Here is a 25,154-nt window from a genome sequence, read left to right on the forward strand (position 1 = left end):
TACCGGTGGATAATACATAGCTGCATTTGATATAAGCCACTAAAGTTGTATACTGCTGAGATTGCTGTAGAGCCTATTTGTAGACTTTAGTATACAGATAGTGTATACCTCCGCATTTGTTGACCACATATGATCTACGTAGTCGCTCTCGGCAATCCCAAGACAGTCTTCACAGTTGTCGCATCACTTTTGCGGCAGTAGAATAACGGAAGCAAAACGCCGATCCAATTGTTAAAATATATGTTATGAACGCCAGCTTCAGATACAAGTGGATTCGAAACAGGCATCAAGCTAACAGCAAAGACACTCGTAATGTTTGTAGCTGACAACGCGGACTTTGTGAATGTGCCATGAACCGATGTCGTGCATGTGGTGTTCGCGTTGTGTGTCGTCCGATTCTCGGATACTTTTCACATTGTCTTCATATCTCGGCTGCGTCACTAAGATCGGGCGACTTTTGTTGCCTAATATCCTGCACTATAAACTCATCAAAGTTTCTCATTCACTTAAAATAGGTGCCAAATTCTCTGAGCCCATCCAGTATTTCGCCGGTGGTATGCCTGCGCAGCCACGCATATGAGTACCTCAATGCTGTACTGATTGCTTTGACCTATCATCGGAACAGAAAATTAGCACTAACATACGTGCGGGCATCACATTTGGCGGTACGCTGGAAGGTATGCTACAAATACGCTGTATTACTCATCGACGCTGGCAATAATGTGTCTAAAACGTCTGAAGGGCCCCGTAACGGCTTTTACAAACAGCGCATTTATGTTAGCGTTCCAGTCTCATACGATAGCCCGCAGCGTTTGTCATACAACCTGCCAGCGCATATCCTTCGTCCACGAAAAAAATGCATAACGGAAAAGAAAAGCCACCCGTTCCGGCGCGCATGGCGCGCAGAGAGGGAGAAAGAGACAAAGAAAAAAATGAAGGAGGAAAAGGCGCTCACACTCCTCCGAGAGCGCACGCCCTCCCGCGCGGAGCTCCTGCGCATGCTCGGAGCTCTTGCGCATGCGCGGCAGTGCGCCGTCTCAACGAGTGCGCCAGGCACGTAAACGGTTGTGCCGGTGTGCGGTGTCTCCCTGAACGTTGGTGTCTGTGTATGCGTGTCTTCTTTGTGGCATCACACGTCAACTACACTGAATGGTAAGCTTTATCAAAGACGTTTTGCGTCAATACCTCATGATTATGTGAGCGCATTTCGTAGCGCGAACCGGCTGCATGTAGCGCAGGCGACTCGGGTATAGTGTCGGTTTGTCGTTGACATGGTTTGATAACGCGCTCTTGTTCTCGCTTCTGCTATACGGAATGTTTTACGGCGAGCGATCGCTCGTGCTTGTTGATTTTATCATTATAGCTTAGGTGCGTAAAAAAGGAAGTACACCATGTTTTAACTTGATACGGAGCCACCACTAAGCGGATTGTGTGTGTTGGGCAGCCAGTGTGGTAGATCTCATTTAGTGGCGCTTGATCCGGCCGCGATGAATGCATATATCTCGAAATTGTGTTAGCATCAAGAATTTTCAAACAGACAGGCATAGTTGAATAACTGCTAGCGTACTCGGATGAAAGGCCGTGTTTGCGGGGCATGCATCAGCAGTGTGTGCGCTGCCGTTTTCGCATAGTTTAAAAGTAGCAGTATTTTTAAGGTTCCTGGCAACCAATCTAAATCATTTTGGGAAGTTACAGCAAGCAAAACACGAGACTTGGAGAAATATCTAATAGAAATCTCTAGATTCACCCAATCTATTTATATGCAACCACAAACGCTTTTGGAGCATGAAACCTGCGATAATCTCAGTCACTTGCAGCTTCGCAACTTAGCCGAAAAAATTAGAGAACAATAAATTAGTCGCTCCGGGAACACCTTTACACGTTTCAAACTGAAGGCATTGCGTTTGACGGTAGTTGGAAGATTTGTTTTTTGTCTCTTTTTTAAACAATTTAGCAGCAGAAGTTATCTTTCGAGCTATATGAAAAGCGTTAAGCGGCTTCCGATGCTTCGGCGTTCTGCAGTTTACGTGCTCTTAATCACAAGGCAGCTGCTGGCGCAGATTCGCATTGTGCTAATCGTGCATGGTATGAAGCCATTGTCGTGCGTAATAAGTGTTCCGGTTTTCATTACTGTTGCATGTAGTGCCGTCGTCTTGGACAGACTGCATACAATATGCGCTGTACAAAAGAAAAAAGAGCAAGATTATCAATTTGGTGGTCTTTTCTAAGTAGATAACGCACAGATTATTCAAATAATTCAGTGGGCATTGCATTTGTTCTACCCTTATCAACACACCTAAGAGATCGTAACATGTTTTAGTTGATATGTAACCTGATCAGTACGCCCCCATTCATGTGCATTGTACTGAAAGTGTGGCAAATGTATTCATCTCGAAGTATGAGAAAAGAGACATTGCAGACTTTTCTAAGCGAAAATAAATTGCAAATCTTAACGTGATTGTTCAAAACTGCAGTCAGTATGCTGAGCATGTTCGTTCGGCACGGGCATATTGCATTATACATGAAAAATGTGCACAGTCCAGCCGGGTATCTTTGTTTCAACAAGTATTATTATAGGAATCGTTTGGGATTCTCGCATTTCTTTTATTTTTATAAGTACACTGTGTGTCACATGAACCTGTCTTAAAACGAAACGTACCGTTGCTGGCACCGGCGACCATTACGGTTGTCTAACTGCTTATCATACTGTAGTATAACGAAACATCATATTGGTACTGATTAATATTGCCATGTAGTCTTTAGTCAGAGGTAAACAAAGTTAACTAGAGGCATAAGTGATGAGAGCAAATTATGATGAAAACTACTATTGAACCGTAAAAATAACTAATTGTATAACTCATTGTATAGTTTTTCCTCACATTGTTGCATTTGCTTTACGTGTGTCTCTGTGTCTTCCGTGCTGTACTCGTGCGGCCATCAATTACGAACTTGCCGAAGCCCTTGTCAGCTTTATTAATCAAGGGATTCAAGTCAGTTGAATGTAATACTGCATGTCAAGTGACTGACGTGTTATTCGATTTATCTAAATATTATGGACTGGCAGTACTTGGCAAGCATTAAACCACAATATTTTTTTTTATTACACTTAAGCTGCAGGCGTCATAGATTGCCAGAAAATTTTCATGAAAACAGCCAGGGAAGGCTTGGAAAAAGATGGGGAAATTTTAAAATGGCCACATAGGTATGCTGTCTTGTTATAGGTCATACAAAGTTTCCAGAGGATCTCTGAGTTAAATATATTTTTAAAACGTTTCACCTGATAAAAATTAAAGGAAATTGGTTCCATTTATCGAAAATAAAAGAAAGTCAAGCTTACTGACAAGGCAGTTCTTACTCAATATGTGTTTTTTCTGCGTTAACAAAACGTCCTGAACCTCGATAGCCTAGAAAAAATTTTCATCTTTCAAAGCACCTTAAATAATTTACTGTAATAGAATTCATTCGAACTATACTATCAGTTCAGTTTCCTAGGAGGTGCATATCTGTCGTGCCATGACACAAAGTGCTCGTGTGGTATTTCGGGTGCTCATGTGGTATACCTAACTTGGAAACCTGTTAGCACGCCCAAGAGGCCTCATTACCTGTAACAAATTAAGTGACCATATCGATACAATCAGCCCATCTGCCTTCCGTTGAAGTTATGGCCAATCACCCATTCATTTAAAAGTATGAGAAAGACATTTAAATGTGTATTAAGCAAAATAAATTACAATCTTAGGCATGATACTGTGAATATTCCGGTCACGTCTTCTGAAAATATCCCTCTGCACGGGCATACTGAACTACCAGCCAAAAAAAATGTACAGACAGCCCAACTGGGTAACGTTTCAGCAATAAATATAGAGACCATTTGGGATAAGTACAATAATCCATCATATATGAACTTGTCATAAAAGGGAACATACTGTTGCTGGCACGAGCAGCAGTTGTGACTGTTTAATTGTTCACCACACCATGCAATAAAACATTGTATAAAGGTGCTGATTTGTATTGACAAGCAGCCATTAGTCATAGTTAAACCTCATTAAGTATTGACTTAGATGGTTTGAGCAAATATATTAAGCTGCTTGATGAACACACAAAGAATATACACTTGTTATTTTTGCCTCATATTGCTGCATCTACTTATTTGCAGCATACACCTGCAGTACCTTTGGGACTAATGACACAAAGGTCAAGGCCAGCCTGGCGACCATGCTTGCCAAGGGGTAGTGTAAATATTTAATCTGTTTCCATAATAGCATACGACATGAAGTTAAGGAATTCATCTATTATATCGAGCAATAAAAACGGTGAATGCATTGCTGGCGCATTTGTTTTATTTTTCGCACTGCATGATTCAGCACTATATATATTCTTTCTGTTTATGCAACATATATGAAAGTACAGCTGGTTCAGAAGCATTATTAATCTACTAACGGTAATGCATAAGTGCAGATGAAAAGGAACAGGTGCACATGCATAAATACATTCAAAACTTTTTGCTACCGCATGTAAACAAAAATGTAAACTAACTTGTAGATAGCCGCTATGGAGTTATGACCTTATACACTCTTTGTAGACTTGTCTATAAGATATCTGTGTATATAGAGTGCCTATAGATTAAAAAAAATTCATATTTGTTAACAAATGTCTGCAGAATGTCATAAAAAAGTGTATCGGACTATAAAGTTCTGTTTTTGTAGACTGAAGTCTATAGAATGTCTATAGACTATCTATATACATTTGTATATAGACATTCCATAGACTTCAGTCTACAAAAGTAGAACTGTATATATAGTTCTACTTTTGTAGACTGAAGTGTATAAAATGTCTACGGACAAATCTCATCTGTAGACATTCTATAGACTTCAGTCTACAAAAGTAGAACTGTAAGCCTATACACTTGTCCATAGACAGTCTATAGACTCAGACTTCTTATAGACTAGTCTATAAAAAGTGTATGGCCATAAGTCTCTAGACTGTCTATAGGCAGTGTATAGACAGTCTATAGACTCAGACTTTTTATAGACTAGTCTATAAAAGTGTATGGCCATAAGTCTCTAGACCGTCTATAGACAGTCTATAGACTCAGACTTCTTATAGACTAGTCTATAAAAAGTGTATGGCCATAAGTCTATAGACAGTCTATAGACTGTGTATAGAGAGTCTATAGACTCAGACTTTTTATAGACTAGTCTATAAAAAGTGTATGGCCATAAGTCTATAGACTGTCTATAGACTAGTCTAAAGAGATGTCTATAGACAGTCTATAGACTCAGACTTTTTATAGACTAGTCTATAAAAAGTGTATGGCCATATGTCTATAGACTGTCTATAGACTAGTCTAAAGAAATGTCTATAGACAGTCTATAGACTTCATAGACAAATGTCTATAGACTGTCTATGGACTTTCTATAAAAATTTTTGTAAGGGAGAGATCTCAATGCAACGAATATAATTTCTTTATCATGCTTAGGGTGAAGCTAAGTACATTTCAACAGACAAAAGGAAAACGAGAGAACAGCAAGGGAACAAATTTTCTCTACGCCACTCCCCATAAAGTGTAATTCTGACTACCATTGAATTCCTTCTAATGAGCAAAGTTTCTAAGACAGGAACAAGTGCACCCAGCGCTCAACATTTCCAAGCTGCTGCAACTACGCTATACACGTTAGGTGCCAAAGAAATATTTCAGGGCATGCGCAGAAGACAAGAAGGAATACAGACCTAAAGTTTCTAAATACTCACCTTGAAAGCCACGGAGTCATTGTACTCGCTTATTGCGACGACTTTCGACGAATTGGTTAGAACGCCGTACGCTGATACCTGATCGCCCAAGTAATTATCGGCCTTGCTTCTGAAGGCGCCATCTGCGCAAAGCTGAAATTAATGATGCATAACAAGCGTTAGTTATACCCATACAGATGCGTCCAGATAGAAAAATACCGAATATAAAAGGCAAGCTCTTCAGCTGTTGCGTAGTATAGGTAGAGAAAGCGAATGCAATCAAACGTCCAAATGCTCCTCAAACACCGGCATATCTCCTGTAAAGGTGGGACACCAACTGGGGAGTATGACCATAAAATAAAAAAATGATGTTTTTGAGCTATATAGAATCTTTCTACACTTTTTTAGGAAGCAACACAGTGAAAAATTACATCATATACAGAGCCCCAGCGAAATTTGGCCGAGGTTTAAAAATATTTCTCTGCGCTAAACGAGGACGCCACTGAAGTGAAGTTGTCGGCCACCGTAGCTATGCAGCAAAATCGCGGTATTTTTCACAGGCGTCTACTTTGCATAAGTATTCAAGATTAAAAAATCAACGCCGCAAGTACTACATTTAGGAACTGTTTTCGACAGAACACTGGGATTTGGCTCTGACGGATCTTGCTACACTAAGCGAATAGCCTGGTGTGATGAGGTGTGTAATTCCACTTCCGAAACTGCTCGATGCACAATGTCTACGCAACAAGTTCAGCTTAGGCCCTACCAGATGGCGCCACCTACATAGCCTGAGTAAACATTGAAACCTTCGAAACTTAGGGCCGTTTGCCGGCAACCCCTCCAGGTTTGTGCCAAGAAAAAACAATATTCAAATAGAGTGCGCTCAATGGGCCGCGTTAAATCAGACACCCGTGTGGGGAGCCAACTAGGGAGCCTAGCGCAAATTACAAAGCCGTTCGCTCCTTTTCCTTTCGCTTTTCTGAAGAAGTCGATAACAGCCAGGCAAACACGATAGGTAGGACGGATAATCGTCGCGCTGAAAGTTTGCTCATTAGTTTATTATGAAGAGCGAAGTGTGGCGAAGCACGTGTGAACCACTAGCCATAGAGTTTAATACAATTACTAGACGGAAGTCCGGCGCATGTGTCTACGGGAGCTGCAAGCAGGGTGGTTCAGTCAGCATGGGAATCATGGGTAGGGCATTGATTTCGCAAAAATTCGTCCTTCTGGGTTCAGGCGGCTTTCTGACTTTATAACCTCGTTATTTTTGACAAAGTACATTGGAAAAAAAATGGGTAAATGTTACTAACATTGTCTGGCGGATGATTTGACCATAGGATCGCTACGACGCACATGAGCGCCACATTCAAATCATTAGGCCACAGGCGCATGCATCGACAAGGGGCCATGAACTCATGGCCCCTTGTCGGCCTCATGAACTTTTGACAGGGAAACCAGCACGTTGAGACGCTTGGCACATTTCGATCTGGCAACCTTGACATGCTGAACTGCTGCACTTATTTGCACTTGTGAGTGTTCGCAGAGTGAGTATTCTGCACTTAGAAGAGCATAGAGTGCTCTGAAATTTCGGATATAAGTCGGATAATGCGTAATAAACAGAGCCTCAAGAACGTCTGAATGCACAAGCAGGAAGATAAGACAAATCGTTGTACTTCGCGTCATCCACACGGGGTAGCACGATCGCAGCAACAGGATTCTCTCCTAAAATTATTGTAGGAAACTCAGTAAGACTTGCTGCTACTGGTACAAATGAGGAGGGGCGCAGAAAATATCGTCTACTTCCGAACAACGAAAGGGATTTCCCGGTAATTGCGCTTATAGGTGGTAATTGAGCGACGAATCTAGGCGATGAGTTTAACACACATAAACGGGAAATTTTGATCTGTAATTAACACGCGAGTAATGACGTGGTTTCAATTGAACAGCAAGTCATGCTCATAGTAAAGAAATATGAAGATGTGCGTATGCACATCAACAAAAGAAAAACATGTAAAGCATCTACCAAGATATTATAAAACTGAAAGTCACGCAGAATGCTCCAATAACAAAACTTAAGAGTACTGTGGCTAGAATAAATTCGATCTGATTCGAGGAATTTTGAAAACTTTTATCCTGCCAGCGCTTACGCTTGCAGATGGAACTTTGTGCTTTAAATGAAAAGTGCTGTCGTCAGAATTTAACCAAGCTTTGTCGGGCCAAGTTGCATTGATAGTCCTTGTTAAATCTCCAATTAAGGCTATGGGAGGGCTCTAAGAAACTCCTTCCAATGTTAGCGCCTTAAGTGTAACTTAATCGCGTAATGTCCAAACACAATCATACATGAAATGAAATTGAAACAACTTTTTAGCAAGTAGTTTAAGATCACTGTGAGCACCCTTTAACAAAAACATGATATTCTGTACTTGTTACACCTAAATTTGAACTTTTTTCACTTCTTCTTGGTCTTCATAACGGTTAGCAACATAGAAATTTCTCCAGCATATGAAAAACACTGCTATAAATTATGTCTTAAGTTTTCAAAGCTTGTTCTATAGATGCAGGACTCACCAGTGTATTGTCTATGTTAAGAAGTGGCAAGAAGTTTTTACTAAATTTAGTAAACGACTAGTGTACATATATCATTCTTTCTCAATGCGTGCATATTTCATGTTAGTGGAGTTGTTTCTACATTCAGAATGTCTCCATTGTTTTCTGTGACCTGGATGGATTTCACGAATTTTCTCTATTAGCCTATGTTTCTTTCTTTAAGATAGTGCATTTTAAGATAGTGCATTGCAAATTAGGCTATTGTCTTTCGGCTGCACATGCGCAAATTTGTTTTTATGTAAAACCTTGTTGAACTTTACCACTATTTTTTATGTAACAGCGACTTTGTAGGGTGACATAGGTTCGTGAGGCACTCTCCTGCCTCTAGCAATGTCCCTTGAGGCAATTTTTGACTTGCCTTCGATAAGCGAATAAAGAAAGACAGACATCAAATTTTTATGGTGTCAGAACCGCGCAAATATTTGTTACCTTGGGCAATTAAGAGTTAAATAAGTACAATATTCACTGCGAAAATGGAACTTAAGTGACCATGAAAGAGACTTGCCACTCTTCGACTCCTCCGCCGCAATGACCGGCACGGGCGGAAAAGGCTTTCGCTGAGCGAGGGTGCTCTCTCCTCAAGCTCGTACTGCAGTGTGGTCAGCTCGAAGGATAGGCCAGTCTGTATCGACGGTCTGGTGTAACTGACTGTGGGCGACACGGCGTGCCAGTGATTCAACTGAAAGGAGCCATAAGCAGACGCATAGACAACGGTATTGAGAAAGGCATAGAAAACGTATGCGGAAAAGGCGAACCAGATTTTTATACAGCCCTTCCAGCTCACTACTGCAAGCACGTAATAAAGTTGGAAACTAAACTCCGTAGGAATTAAGAAAGGCAATTAACAAGTGTGGTTGACTAGGGAAAATTGGTACGGCATGACCTTGTATTGTTTTTAGCGCAGCTGAGGAAAAGTGCAAAGGAAGAGCGAAGAGAAGAAACAAAAATGAAAGAATGGGTGCTAATTTTCAGCTGGTTTATTTTGCGACACTTTCGATCATATTTTCTTCTACGCGCACAGCCAGCAAAATCACACAAAAGTCGTTAAAAACAGCTGACTGAGCACGTCCCTACTGACCAAGAAAGTGTATTTCTTTGCCGGATGAAGAGGGTAAACTCACTCGCACATCTGCAAATTTCGAAATATCCTCCAGATCAACATTGCGCTGAAGTAGATTCTAACGCCGACCTAGGACAATACATTTGTTGAATGCTGGGACCCAACCACATATTTTACAGTGCGCAGTGTGGAAAGCACTGAATCAAGTTCTATTCTTGGTATTGTTGCAACTCTGCGTGCTAAGGCAAGTTTCCAAGTTCACCCCAGATGAAGTCGAGGCCTACGTTATTTCGGAAGGTGTGGAAATTGTTTCCCGCTCTAATGATGCACGTCCTAAGTACTCTGTTAAGCATGTTGCAAATAGATTGAGTGCAAATTATCTCTGTGTTCCGCCTGCCGACTTTTAAACCACACCCAATTTTTGTGCCAGAGCAAACGAGGCTATCTTCTTTGTCTTTAAATGCTGCGACGGAGCGCCACTGAACAAGGTAGAAACCCAACCAAAAGAAACTTTCCTATAGATTTACCCTTACGAAACTGTTGAAGAGCATTAGGATAAATCATCTTCATATTTCGTTTTGTTCAGGAACTCTTAAACTTACCCTACCAATAAGGGTGGTTGTACAACAAAAATGAAACTTGGCAGAAGTCAACAGCTTTCTTTATACAAGCTAGGCTTGCTTGTTTGGCCGTTAATTATCCTTTCCAAAAACGTAACACAGATGAAGCTAACTTCATTGAACCTAATTCTTACAAAGGCTACCACCACTTCTCCATCAAAATAAAAGATAATTACGTCATAGACAAATACGGTGACTTACGATTTCAGAAGGAAATCCTGAGCCGTAGCGTTATTATTTTAGAGCTAAAAACCGCATTGATTACCTTGGAAGACCATATTTACTCGCAGAAAAAAAAAAGCGCATGAACCGGCTGTTGCATTGCTACTATACCGAGCGATTTGCTTTATTGTTATAGCAATTATACGGACACTCTACCCGTATTTCTGCTGTCGCCTGGGCCACGGAGTTCTGGAAGGAGTCCAAGAGTGATAACATCGTCGCCATGCGCCGTATGCTGTAGGTATGAGGGTGCGACGAGGGTGCTAAGGTAAGCTGACCACGACGAAGACCTTATTTACTCGCAGAAAAAGAAAGCGCATGAACCGGGTCTTGCATTGCTACTATACCGAGCGATTTGCTTTATTGCTATAGCAATTATACGGACACTCTACGCGTATTTCGGCTGTCGCCTGGGCCACGAGGTTCCGGAAGGAGTCCAAGGGTGATAACATCGCCATGCGCCGTATGCTGTAGGTATGAGGGTGCGACGAGCGTGCTAAGGTGAGCGGACGATGGCGGCTCAATTTCGCGCTTGAATGGGAGGAAAGCGGGGAGGAAACGCACCGTCTTGCGTCACGAGCAACGCTGCAGGGGAAGGGAAGAGAGGGGGCGTTCTTTTCCGGCAGCTGCTGCATATGGTACGGCCGCCTGGGCCCTATCTTTATAGGGATCTGCGATGGGGACAGAGTCCTCCGAGTGCTGATAGCTTCGTGTGCGCTGTGTTTTTGCACTTTATACTCGCGTTGAAGCGAGAAGCAGCACGACGGTCCATTCTCTCGCTGATGCTGCCGTGCTTCCCAACGCCAGCTCCCTGAGAGTGTTTTTCCGTGCTCATCGAGTGAAATGTATTCATGTGTTGATGTGCGCGCGTGACCCCATGCTACTTGATTTAGTGAGTAAGCGAATGTTTTCATGTTCATACGATTGATAAATCTACACTCCTTATTGCCTATAGCTGCCTACTAATTTGCTATCGCTGTAGATGCTTCGCCTTTCGGGCGAAATGGCGACTTTATTTAACGAGTGTCACCACCTCTCTCTCCAACGAGCACCCTCAGAACGACATTTAGAAGGTCTTTCGATATGTTGATGATTTTTTTTATATTGCGTGTTCCTCAGTTCAGGCGGAGGACCAGGTTGATACGTTGGTGTCAAATATGAGATTCTCTTGCACACTTGATATGATACTCGAGCTCCTTCAGGGCGGTGCTATCCGGCATTTCGACCTTCGTTTGTTTTGTTCGGTAGGACACACCTGTTGTAGCTACGAAACACTATCACCAAGTCCAGTCCTACCCTACAACTCGGCTCATTCCTAGCTTGTGAAGAGAAGCATTGCTAACCCTTGCTTTAAGAATGCCTTAATAAAATCGTGCCACCATCATGTGTTTGCTATGATGAACAAAGCAGGCGTTTGTCAACAGCAGGCTAACCCAAGCTGCTGAAAGTGCCTGTGGGAGAACGCATGCTTAAAAGTTTTTGGAAGCGTCAGCAGCAAGAAACCGACGCGGAATTAGCACGTAGCGAAATAAATGTAATACCATATATTCATATTGCATCTCACAATTTGATGAAGATTGCTTGAAGAGCGGGCAGTGATGGGCTTTCTTCTGCACCAAAATAATTTAGATAGGCTTTGCAAGCTCAATAATGCAAAAAAGGTCACACATTCTGGCTATGAAAAATGACGCAAGATGGAGTTTGCGGAGAGCGCATAAGGTGTGGTGTGTAGGATTGCTTTCATCATCATCATCAGCCTGGTTACGCCCACTGCAGGGAAATGATCTCTACCATACTTCTCCAACAACCCCGGTCATGTACTAATTGTGACCATGTCGTCCCTGCAAACTTCCTTATCTCATCCGCCCACCTAACTTTCTGCCGCCCCCTGCTACGCTTCCCTTCCCTTGGAATTCAGTCCGTAACCCTTAATGACCATCGGTTATCTTCCCTCCTCATTACATGTCCTGCCCATGCCCATTTCTTTTCATGATTTCAACTAAGATGCCATTAACTCACGTTTGTTCCAACACCCAATCTGCTCTTGTCCCTTAATATTACACCCAACATTCTTCTTTCCATAGCTCGCTGCGTCGTCCCCAATTTCAGTAGAACCCTTTTCGTAAGCCTCCAGGTTTCTGCCCCGTACGTGAGTACTGGTAAGACACAGCTGCTACACATTTTTCTCTTGAGGGACAATGGGAACCTGCTGTTCATGATCATAGAATGCCTGCCAAACGCATCCCAGCCCATTCTTATTCTTCTGGTTATTTCAGTCAGATTCAGATTTTTTTGCTTAGTAACCAAGGGGACCAATTGCAATGCATGCTCACTGACCTGGACAGGCAAAGCAGAAGTGTGGGTCTAAAAATTAATCTGCAGAAAACTAAAGTAATGTTTTACAGTCTCGGAAGGGAACCGCAGATTACGATAGGTAGCGAGGCACTGGAAGTGGTACGGGAATACATCAACTTAGGACAGGTAGTGACCGCGTATCCGGATCATGAGACTTAAATAATCAGGATTACTTTAGCGTGTGTCAAAAGTTTTATTCGACATGCCGGTAGGTGTCCTAATGAGCGTTTGCGTGAACATAAAAATGTCAAGAATGACATTTCATCGAGTGCTTTCTTCGCTGTACACTGTAAAATATGTGGCTGTACAAAAGCGTTGAACACACATGTTTTCATACGTTGCAGTCACAATTAACCTAAGCACGATATCGTTCAGTCAGGGGTCATTTCAGAATTTGCTTATACATGGTGAAGCGCAACCTCTTCAACTTCATTTTGAAGGAAATAACTTATATTCATCGGTCGGCATGAGTTCAGTGAGCTGATATTACGGATTTCTATCATATCATGTCTGCTGTGCGCGGAGTACAAAATGCGATCGCCGGTGTCATAAAATGAACCATTTGTAAGTTGGCGCCCACCATTTAAACCTTTTCTTGCTTATCTTCTTTTCTTGTCCTTTACATTCAATTTGAGTTGCGCTAGACATTGGACGAAAAAGAAAATGTTCTTTCTTTGCGAATAGAACAGTCACGTCAAAATCGCTTGCACCAGCCTGCTCCTTGGGGTCACAAAAAACTTAAGCATGCAAAGGTTCAGGCAGAAACAATCGGTCGAAGATTGCTTAAGTCTCAAGCTACAGCTTTGTCAAATGGACCTCTTCAACTGTGTTTGATGTTATCGCGCGGGTGGCGAAGACAACATGACGGTGATTGCCAAGGAATTACTGTTGGCGGCATGACGAAAACAAAATGAAGACGATGGAATGATGGTTGTTGAATAACAACGGTGACCTGGTGACTAGAAACGTCGCATGATGTTTCTGAGGTTATGACAATCCTAGAACTAATTCCGAATTCTAGGAGTCACTCTGGATCAGCCAGTCAATCAGTCGCCACGGGAAGTGAGGCAGTTTGAAAACAGTGTCATATGCATATATCAAAGAGCAGGTGTCTCGTTATGATGACTGGGACTTTTCTGACAATTTGACGGCTGGTTTATGAGAGGGCTTCCGAAAAGTGACAAGCTGTAACTGGCCAATTTGAATTGGAACACGTATCCGTCTTAGCAGCGTAGAAGTGAAAGAGAGTATATATTTCGATATACAGTAATAATTTGGAATGATGACTGGGACTTTTGTGACACTGTGGCAGCAGGTTTATGAGAGGGTTTCCAAAAAGTGACAAGCTGTACCTGGCCAATTTCAATTTGAACACGTACAGGTCTTCGCAGCCTAGAAGCGAAACACTATATACTTTGATATACAGTAATAATTTGGAACTCGTTTGTCCTTTACTTGAACAAGGGGCTGGCAGCATAGTAGCACTTTTCAAAGAATAATTTTGCCTACTTCCTCCGACTATTGTGGTTAGTTGTCGCGCTCACTTCCTAGGCTCACAGGCGGCGTAAGCATTGAAATAACCACAACAGAAGCAGCATATGAATAAAGACGTAAAGAAATGAAAGAAATCAAGAAGCAACCTGACGTGACCGTCGTCTATCTTTGCGTAATCTTTATGCTATGTTCGATGCAGTAGCCTAGCCAATGTCTTCACAAACGCGCTTTCATTGCATTGTCTTCATAAATGCGCTTGCATTGCAGACAACTGTATACCTGGGAAAATTTGCATCCAGAAGTTATCGCCTCACTACGGCACTCTGCGTGCTTTATGCGACATGTTTTCAAATAACATTTAAACGCACAGCATTGCGAAAAATAGACAAACATGGAGCTATCGTCTGTTATAAGACGGCGGCTTTCGCAGCTATACGAGCTGATTTCTATGTGTTACACTTTTTATTCAACTGATGCGTCTTGTTGTTGCTGGAAATAATGAATTCAAATATATTATTCTATGATGCAATTTCTCAATATTGCAATTGTCACAGAATTCTCCACTTTTGCGCAACGAATATTGCTTGCATTTTGTTTTGTGGCGCACAGTGTTCATTCACTGAAGACACTTTGCGGCACTGTGTTATTCAGTGCTGTCTTGTGGATAACAATACCAAATGGCAAAGGCAAAAATGTTAGGACTGGAGGGCGTCCGTCATTATCCAATAAAAACGCTGTAAGTGATGTCCAGTCTGTCGGGAAATACAGACCCAATGTTTTATACATAAGTTATACTTAGCTATCAATAGCAGGCGATTATCTTATGTGATTAACACTTATTGGGAACACCATGCACTTTCATGGGACTGTGATTCTATCAGGCGGGGGTGCCTGCTCTCCCGACAACTTCATTAACTGTGTAGTCCTTGGTGTAATTGGCACAGAATCGCGCGGTTGTGCTGAGGGAACAGGGTAGGAAATCAACCGTCGATGGTTGTCTTTTTGCCCTGCGTAGGTCGTACATGAGATTTTTCTTGCAGTAAGCACATTGATGGGGATTATCTTGCAGGTTTTTCTTTTGCCCAGTAAGCAGTCATGAGTAAGGAGCTCCTTCCTATGCTAAATTCGAATGTGTTAGAATTCTGAGGGTACTTCACCAACTTTCCCGGGGCTGCCAATGTATGTTTTTCTCTAACCGTTTCCCCGTCTACTTGCGTCACTGGGTAGTTTGTTAGGGATTTGGTACGGCACCGGGCTGCCCAGTAGCCCAGGTGGGCACTGGCTAGTCCGAGAGGAGCCCCGTTACCACGTTACGCGTTTACCCTCGTTCGCACGCATCGGCATGTCACGTATTTCGGAGTCCACGCGCAGGCTTCTCCGCTGCACCGATGGATGTCGCCAAGTGTTCTTGTGGAAGCACGTGAGCGGAGTCCTGCTGAAGTGCACGCCTCACACGCAAGTCATGTCGATGGTGGCGATATGTTCTGTCGCTATATTGATTCAATGTTAAAGCATTGTCGTCGAGAGTCATCGTGAGATGGGTTCTACCACGATATTTTACTCACAAATAACTGCCGTGAGTTATGAATTTTCGGACGCTGCAATGCACTGAAAATCTGTCTTTCTGAAGAAATGAAGCAGTACATGAGTAACGTGCCGAAGTTAGCACTGAATGCCATAATGTAGTTGACAGTGTTGTATTTTGAGCAATAAGAGGCAAAACAGCTTCCTGCCACAGCATCCATGCCTGGAATTTCAAACGACGTTAACAAAGCGAAGTGGAACTCTTCAGTCCCTGCCCAAGGACTGTCACAACTATTAGGGGCCAGCAAATCGTGCATTTTTTGTAAGCAATATCTACCGGCGTTACTATTTTTTGAATTATTCATTACATAAAGAAACAAGTACAACGTGTTGTGTAAAATTGTGGACTTGCATGCATGTTGATAGCATCCTTCTTAAGGAGCCTCCAGAAATCTTTTGCTGAGTAATTTTTTTTCACCTTGCTTTTATTATATTTATGGTAGTGACGTGAAGACTAGCTGTTAGAACATCAGAAAGATCTGGCATTGTTTACCGCGCCTTACCTTTGGCGTGCCTTTTTCTCTCGCCTTTAAAACAAAGGCAACGAGATTTGAAGAACGGCAACGAAGCTTCCCGTTTGCGTAGCGCAGCAGTGCTCCTTTTAAAGGTGAAGCAATGAAACTAGGGGTGCCCTAAGCCTAATTCGACGGATTCGCAGCCCTCACGGGGCCTTCACCTGGGTAGGGTCCGTGGCATTCTCTGTAGATGCCAGCGGCCAGCCTGAACATGGTACGATTTGTGCGGACTGTAAACGGTGTTTCAGGGCCTATTTATGAAACATGGCAGCGTAGGCTAACAATTTGCCACGTTGGGTGAACCAATACACGACAATGTGTGCAACATTCACGTGGGAGAAATGCAGTTGATCATATTACTGTAGGAAATTGGTGCATTACAGTGGCAGGAATCAATGTGTTCGATGCGTATTTGAGGACAGCGCTGATGTGGTAAGCAAGCGGGAAGCCGGGCGAGCTATTATATTAATACTCCATGGGCTTGCTTTAAAGCGTAAAACAGAGGGTTACGCAAGCGATAGCGCGAACAACAGAAATCCGTGTTTGCAAATGTGTTTTAAAACCTGCAGTCAATATGAACGAAGAGTTGAACAAATAATTTCTGCAGATAATAAACCAGAACGTCACGAAAAGCACTGGACCTTTCTTTCAGCAGCTGTAACATTATTCCGTTGGTGTCAAGCGCATCGCAGACTTCGAATATATTTTGATGGTATAAGATAGCTAGGTGTTGACCCTATGTGTAGAGCTCATGAACTTGCGGGGTGCATTCTCCGCGCCGCGCAATAGATCAGAAATAATTTAGTGTCGTTTATTTGTGAAGTGCATTCTTGGCATTGTCGGACAATCCACTGATCTGGTTATATAACTGCTCCGCCGAAAATGTGCGCCGGTATTTAAGAAAGCGGAGTCTTAAAAAATGTGGCTCTATCCTGAAGATTGTGCACTCTGAAAATGTGGCCTCGTCTCCAAGATTTTAACGTCTTAAAAAGTGGGCATAACCTGTTCGCACCGAAAGGAAGCCCTGAGGGAAGCACGCAGTAGACGCCTGGGTAGCACATGCCAACCACTGCGCTCCCTGTAATTCTTGTAACCGAAATTCTTGTACCCATGTCGCACGGCTTTGTAGATACTGCCGCCCGTGTTCTACTGCGCATGGTTATTTTTGTGATGTTCACCTACTCGTCATGAAAACCAAAAGTACGCGTAAACACTGGAGGAGGACACAAGGCACGTTGAGTTTCTCCAATATTATTAAAACAGCCCTAAACATGAAGCAGTAGCGCTCAAAGCCTTCAGAGAGTTGCGCAACGTTGCTGTCCAAGATTTAACGCCAATAAAGTTATTAATCACAATAATTGCGAGAACGCATCAATGTACTTGGTGTAAGGTCATGAAATAAATGTTGGAGGAAAAAACTAAATACAATATATGACATAGCGAGCAAGAAATCGGTAAAGAAAAATGCTAATGAGGACTTTGCACCACTTTTCCTAACTAAACGTGTCCATTTTTCTTCTTACCCAAATGCTCCATTCACAATCCGCGCCTGATATCCACAGCAGGCTCACTTTATCCCTATTTTGATGTGGGATGGAGCAGGAGCCCGCAAGGAAGTGAGGTAGTTACGGTACCTTTGGCGAAACACCTTTCTTTTCCTTATGGCTCTGACATGTTTTTATTTCTCCCATATTTGTCAGCACTAATCATGAATATTTAAGTAAATTACACTGCTGCATTGCATTATTTTCGCAGTTGCCTAGTGACAGCCGATAATATTAGTTTGTTTCTATGCAGTAATTCATTATGCTAGATATTCCCAATCACTCTCGATAAATGGTTTATCCCTACCCGGAGCCTTGTGTTTCCCTCTGCTGTCTTTAAAACAGTCTTTAAAATTGAAAGTGAGTAATAGCAAGAAATGGAAAGACAACACGAAACAAGGTACGGAAAGCATTAGACCAAGACAAGCTGTAGCTCTAATGGATCGGTTCTGAACTGTTCGATGGGCTCACTACCTAAAAGCAAGACAGTGAAAACGTGATAATGCAGATTTCAGACCATTCACCTTGCTTGCCCGAACGCCGCGCTGAAGGGATGTGGTTAGGCGGCCATATGTGAAGCAAAAATATGTTCAACGAAGCGACGAATGTGGCCTCTTACATTCTATAAGAATACTCACCAGGCCTTCGTAAAATGGGGTCATCGACGTCAACATGGTGGGCGGCAAGGCATGACATCCCTGGGGACCAACCCATTCCACCGAACTGATGGCAATTACAATGTCGACCGGGTAAGTGCTGCGGAGAAAAAAACGCCGAGCAACAATCGCATAGTCATTTACGGTGGCCCATTATTTCAACTAATTTATGAATAATCGCCCTATATAGCACTGCGGGCTTAGTCATAGGCGGTCGAACAATACTCAGCCACACGTGTTCTCCCGTGTTGTAAAGTACTGGAAGCTGGTATCTGCCTTTAAGCATGCGCTGATGATTATGTTACACGATGTAGCTACGTTGTAGTGGATCTGTTGCTTCGGAAGTCTCTCTCTGTCTCAGACAAACACACGCGCGCGCACGCAGACACATGCACATACAGACACAAAACAAGCACATAACCGCTCCCACCTCGCACGACATTCTGCCAACGCGGCCAGCTCTGGCATTTTCGGGCGCTCTTGTACACAGCACTGTGGGAATTCGGCGAAGGAGCGCGTTGCTTCCGTTAGGAAGGTTTGGTGCAGTGCTGTTATTAGGCCTAAGTCATGTACACACTTTTGTTGTCACCTACTCCAGGTCGTGCTACATTGTCATAGCTTCGGGTCATATTGTTCAATAAGGGTTCGTGCCACCTATAGCGACCTGGCGCGCAGCGGTGTGACATCGCACTCGCTAGTTATTACTCTTAGTGGGTTTCCTGCTTTTAATTTACCAGCTGCGTTTCTTTCTTTTCGTATCGTACATGCAGCGATCTGCTCCCTCGGACAGCGGTCGCGATAATGCACAGCACAGGCACAGACAGGACACCATATTAACGCGACAGCGTTAAGGAGCTTCCGTCGCAGAAAAGCCAGCGTCGTCGGCGTCGATATCAGCGTCGGTGGCGTTGGCCGTGAGCGAAACAACTTGCAAGGTGGGCTGGGTGGGTGTCCAACCAAGGGATCCGGAGTGTGAGACAGAGACGCTACCACTCAGCCATGAGTTCGGTGGTTCAAACGGGACAAAAGTGCTTCTAGTGAATGCGGTGTTGCCTTAGAAATGTGCCGTATAAACGTGCCGATATACACTGTGGTGTATATCGGTAATTATGAGCATGTAAATTACAGAAGTCGCAGTTAAACGAGTAGCGAAATACGTTTCCGCTACATTCCTGCTGCGCTTGGAGCACACGCAGAGCCATCTTGCGGCAGACACAGAAGACCCCCTCCTCGCAATGTACGGCGCTGCCCCGACAGATGGCGCGCCACTCTCTCGCTTCTCCCCTTCCGTCTTGTCAAGAGCATGCCGAGCGAATGAGTGGGCGGTGCGAAGGGGGTGCAATAACGCTATCGCGTTCCACTCTTGAAGGCGAAGCTTAAGCGTCCTCCAATTTTTTCGAAGCGAAACTTTTTTTGCGAGCCATCCCAGATTTCTTGGAGTGTAGTAGCTGCCTGCTGCTGCTTGCGCTGCTGCTCCTTGTGCTTTGTCACCGAATATATCCCCCTCGGCTGTGGGACGGTGGTGCCATCTAGGAGCGATGGCTCATGTGAATTTTCCCGCAGCAGTGCAAGGTAGAGCGGGGAAGACGGCCTGCGCATACGGATCAGCGCTCGGCGAGTGACGTCACGGAAAAGAGACCGGCGGCGTGCTCGGGGATACGGGTTGAATGAAGGTATCGCGCCCTCATGGGCAATGTTAACCAGAGCGCCGTTGTTTTTCAGGCATAGTTGAACAGATGGCCCGAAGAGAACAGAGGGTATTCCAAGATTATTTTATTTATGCAAAACTATTTACGTGCTGCATCATTAAAAAGCCCATCCATAAGAAATGTAATGGTTGAAAAGTCACAGTGCTGCCCTCTTCTTCACAGTAGCTTCTTTGCGTTGATTTATCATCGACGCCAAAGAGTTTGCTGTTAGTTTTCCCACAAGAGTTCTTCAACAGAATGTTAGCACAGCACCATAATACATATCTCATGACAACTTCACTTTGTGCCCTTCTTCGCATTCGAGACACATGTATTTATTCCAGTCTAGATTAGGCTCTAAAGGAATAATTTCGCTTTCTAGGCATTATTACATACAGTACCACAGTCCACATATTTACAACACCTCAAATGAGTTCAGCAATGGAGATACAAAACATTCGTGCAACTATTTACAATGGAACAGCTGCCCTATTCCGCAGAATTCCAGCTATTCTTTTCTTTGCCTTAGCACTGGCGCCCAATATTCTGTCATTGATTTTGCGGAAACATGAACGCACGATTTTTCGGCCCCGATTTGTGATTGCTCCAGCAAATGAGCACGCAGCACTTATTAGGCATATCCTGGTATGAACGTAATCCACATTCTGCGGCAATGAAGGCTTGCCGGACCCACAACCGCAATCGCAGCACAAGCGCAGAGACTACATACATGCACGGTTCATGTCCAGAAAAAAAGTGCGCTTGGAAGCATATCGCAGCATGCCAGGACTTTTCTAACCCCGAAGCTATCCAAGGAGCGGCAAGGTTTCCGGAACTAATCGAATTGTTATCGCCGTCGTCCCCCACTCGGTCTTCCGCGTCTCATTTTCAACCCAGGTGCGAAGCTCGTAGCTTCGTAGCACGCTGCACGGAACTTCTATGTGGGCCTTTTTGCGTGACGTAGCTCAAGGGGAGAAGGTGCAGCCAGAAGGCCATAAATTCTCTAGAGGGTGTTGGTAAAGCCGCGATAAGACCGGAGGGATGATCTTACGTTGCGCGTGCCTGATGCCACCTAGCAACAACGTGGACGGTCGCATCTGCGCCTCCAAGGGGAGGTACGGTACCACAAACAAGTGGCGGAGAAAGCCAGCTTGCCTCTTTCAGCCACTATAACGCTGGTTGCTTTCGAAGGTGCACTGCATTGCAGAGCCCCTCGTTAGGGGCGTCCTTGAGCCAGATCAGAAGACGCACGTGAACAATACCACGTAAGCGTTGCTCTATACAGAATGCCGCAGGATACGTCGCATCTGCAGAATTTTCATCACGAGACAGTATTTTTCATTCTTTAGGTCCTTCATCGACGGCTGTGGCAAAATCTCGCGGTTGAAATAGTACCAGGATTGGTCGCTTAGCGCGAATAATGATGAGAATCTTAAATTAAATGAGTCACTCTAAATTGCGGCTTGTGCTCAAGCTCGCTACGATTGTTTATTTCAACAGCGTTTCTCCAACGTGCCAAGAGAGCGCTACTAGCCTCGCGGACGTAGTGTCCACGTGTCGGCACATGCCGCCTATTTTTGGCCTATTCACTGATTTAGCTGCGCTCCATGACATTAGCGAATTGAATTAATGCGTAGCCCTACAGAAGGTACAGCTTCGCTTCTTACGTAGGAAAACCACGATCTCATTATGAGGCACGCTAAAGTGGTGAATCGGAGCGAATTATAACCCTTTGAACTTGCTAAAATGCGTTACTGGCGGGACACAGACGAAGAAACATGCAAGATGAACACCTCAGTCGAAGTCGCGTAGGTAACGCGCTTTGGCAAGGTAAAATGGATTACCAATTCTTCCAAGTTCATCCCCTGTGAATTATGACTACTCGACGTTCTCCAACCTGTACCTTAATTATAGTACACGAGCGTTTTCCCATTACAATCCACATCGAAATGCGGCGGCCGCGGGTGGTATTGAACCCGCAATCTCACGCTCAGCAGTGCAGCGCCAGAGCGACATAGCTACCGCATGGATTTCGTAGCTTTTCACCGTGGTGGCTCTAAGAAAATATGTTGCCTCGATGATATCAGTGCTTACTCCGTAATCAATGCAACATCCGTCAGTAGACACCAGCGTCAACTGTTGCCGTTTCATCGCTAATATGTGTCGCTTTGCTTCAGTGTTGTGACCAGATTTTGGTTCAGGAGCGGGCTCGCACCCTACCGGGCGATGTGGTGGAGAGAGGGAATAGACGGGTGTGGGAACGTGTGCTTTTTGTACCACGTATGCACCAGGCACATGCATATGTTGAAGAGGAGCGGGGCGGATTGTTGTTTCCCGGAGTGCCCTGGGCCTCCCGCAGTTGATTTTAATTCGCTGCGAGTGACGCACGAAATGAGGGTCCTGCAGCGGTCCAGCGGTAGGCTAATGAGACACCATAACCCAATTTACAACGCTATATGACCGATCTCGACGAAGGCGACGATGATGGATAATCGTTTACTTGCGCATTAGAGAAAATAGTCACATCTCTGACGAACAAATGGTGGAAAATAATGTTTAGGGTCTCTTCGGCTGCGCCAAGTGGGCGCAGCCTTAGCCAGTGGTTAGCAACAGCATAGGCTAACATTTAATGTGCTGCCAATGTAGGCCGCGAAGCCAAAAAATGTAATTTTATAGAATAATCGCTATACAAACATGTGCGGCTAGGCCTCCAGTTTATTTTAACATGGGTTTACACTACACGCAAGCACTGCTTACCGTCGCATCGATATTTCACACCTGAGAACAACGCAGAGGGTTTCAAAGAAGATGCGGAAGTACCTCCTTAAAAAAATTTACCTCCTGTGGGTCTTTAACCTGCACCTAAATCCTAGCCCCAGACCGGTTTGTTATTTTACCACATCGGTGAGCGGCTGCAGTGCCAGGTGATCCTGCCTTGGCCTCGTACTCGGCTAAACTCGATGTAAACTGAGCTACTGCGATCGGCGAATGGTCATTTCTAGAAAATTTTGCGCAGTATGAAGCAGAATTCGAGGAGGCTAGACTACAAACTGTGTCTTGACTCCTGTCGCAGCAGCAAGAATGGTTTCGTACAGCACCAGTCATCAATTGCAATGCATAACATTAAAATTTAGACAAATATTTAGGTTGAATCAATGTCATCCAACAAAACTGAATACATTAGCTATAGACAAAATAATGGCGTAATTCATGCCATGTAAGATACATGAGAACCGAATAATATGCAGTGGTATGGATGCTTACTTACAAAAAAAAAAAGCAATATTACAAATTCAGAAAGCAGTGTAATTCAACGCACTACGTCAAAAAAACACGACGTACACTGGGCATATCCCGAAGCCAACAAACAGACACCAAGGACACCATAGGGAAAAATAATTGTACTTACTAATTCAATTAGATAACTGATAAATATGATAGAAATAAAAGCAGATTAAAAACCAACTGGCAACAGGTGGGGCACGAACCCACGTCTTCACATTGTTACAAGAATTGGCTTAATAATGGCTCAATTCAAAAGAGTATCGCGCGCGTAATGCGAAGAAGTGCGCTCGTGTTCAACTGGCTGCGAGTTGGTTTTTAAACCGCTTTCATTTTCATACTTATCATATCTTTATTAATAAGTTCAAGTAATTTCCTCTAATCTGCCCTTGTTGTCTTTGCATGTTGGCTTCTTAAGATATGACTAATAAAAAATCGGGCCCTTGGTTTCCTTTCTTCTCAATTACATAGTGAGGCCTCGAATACGGCAGCACTGATGCTTTCAAATAGCATGTGTTGGTTTATTAACCAGTTGCCTTCACCCAAAAAGATGACGTACACGTGATGTATGCTACAGAAAGGATGTTCCACATCCGCCGTCAAGGCCGTAAGTGTTGGCGCTGGCTAACACTCCCCAGGTTTATTCTAGTAGATAAACATAAATACCCCCAAAAATGGATGGCAGAACACCACAGCGGTAATTCAATTAGAGAGAGAATCAGACGCATAATGCGAAGAAGTGGCTGCATGCCCCACATTTGTTTTGTCCCACAGTTGTAATTTCATCCACTTTCATTTCCGTTATTTTTATCATTTCTTCAATTCAATTATTACGTACAACTAATTTCCCCCATGCTTTCTTTGATGTTTTTCTCTGCTCGCATCTTATGATATTGCTAACAAATAATAGGGCCCTCAGTTTCCTTTCTTCTCCTTCAATGTTTCCTGGGGACATTTTCGAAGCAAGCACATTGGAGTGCAGGATCAGGAACGTGGCCGCTAATAATAAATCTTCCTTACTTGAAACTGTGTTGGGTACATGTTTTTCTTGTGAAATTCCGCAACTGCATTCATTGCGTAAAAACATAAACAGTGTTTCTTTCCACCCAATATTTTTTGAGGTATTTGGAATCTATTTTACACAAAGAATGACGGAAATGACTCAAGAAGCAACTGATTCGTTTTGCCTTTTACAGCGAAGCAGTTAAGGCGTACTTTACCCACTCTTGTGCCCACGTGTAGAAAGAAATCCCGAAAGAAGCACAACACCGGGCCATACCGTGGTGGAGGTGAAACAGGCTTTAAACACTCCCCCTATGTGAGGCGTTTCCGCAGACAGTGCAATGCCGGGCAGACCCGCGGCGGAGTTGAAGCAGGCGTCAAGCACTCTCCACATGTGAGCGGGTTCCAAACATAGTGCAATGCCGGGCCGACCCACGGCAGAGGTGAAGCTGGCGCAAGCACTCCCCATACGTGAGCTGGTTCCAAACAGAGTGCGATGCCTGGAAGACCAGCGGTGGAGGTGAACCAGGTGTCAAGCGCTCCCCCATACGAGGGCCGATCCCGAAGATAGTACAATACCGGGCCGACCAACGGCGTGGGTGAAACAGGTGTCAAGCACTCCACCATACGAAGGCCGATACCGAAGATAGTACAATACCGGCCGACTCACGGCGTGGGTGGAGCAGGCGCTAAACCATCCCCATACGAGGGCTGATTCCGAAGTTGTGCAATGCCAGGCAGGCTCTCAACGGAGGTGAAGCAGGCGTCAAGCGCTCCCCATAGGTGGGTCGATCC

General features: G+C 43.9%; 1 protein-coding gene across 1 annotated transcript in view; it reads right to left on the reverse strand.

Moving 5' to 3' along the window:
* Window positions 1–6,877: 6,877 nt before the first annotated feature.
* Window positions 6,878–25,154, reverse strand: part of LOC142563368 (uncharacterized) — a 33,826-nt gene continuing 15,549 nt past the window's right edge. Inside the window, exons 3-5 of the mRNA XM_075673928.1 lie at window positions 18,370–18,487; window positions 8,843–9,016; window positions 6,878–6,886 (exon numbers count right to left, since the gene is read on the reverse strand). Coding sequence (XP_075530043.1) covers window positions 6,878–6,886; window positions 8,843–9,016; window positions 18,370–18,487 — 301 coding nt within the window. The remainder of the gene's footprint in view (window positions 6,887–8,842; window positions 9,017–18,369; window positions 18,488–25,154) is intronic.

Source organism: Dermacentor variabilis, chromosome 11, assembly GCF_050947875.1.
Source record: "Dermacentor variabilis isolate Ectoservices chromosome 11, ASM5094787v1, whole genome shotgun sequence".
Taxonomy (NCBI): Eukaryota; Metazoa; Arthropoda; class Arachnida; order Ixodida; family Ixodidae; genus Dermacentor; species Dermacentor variabilis.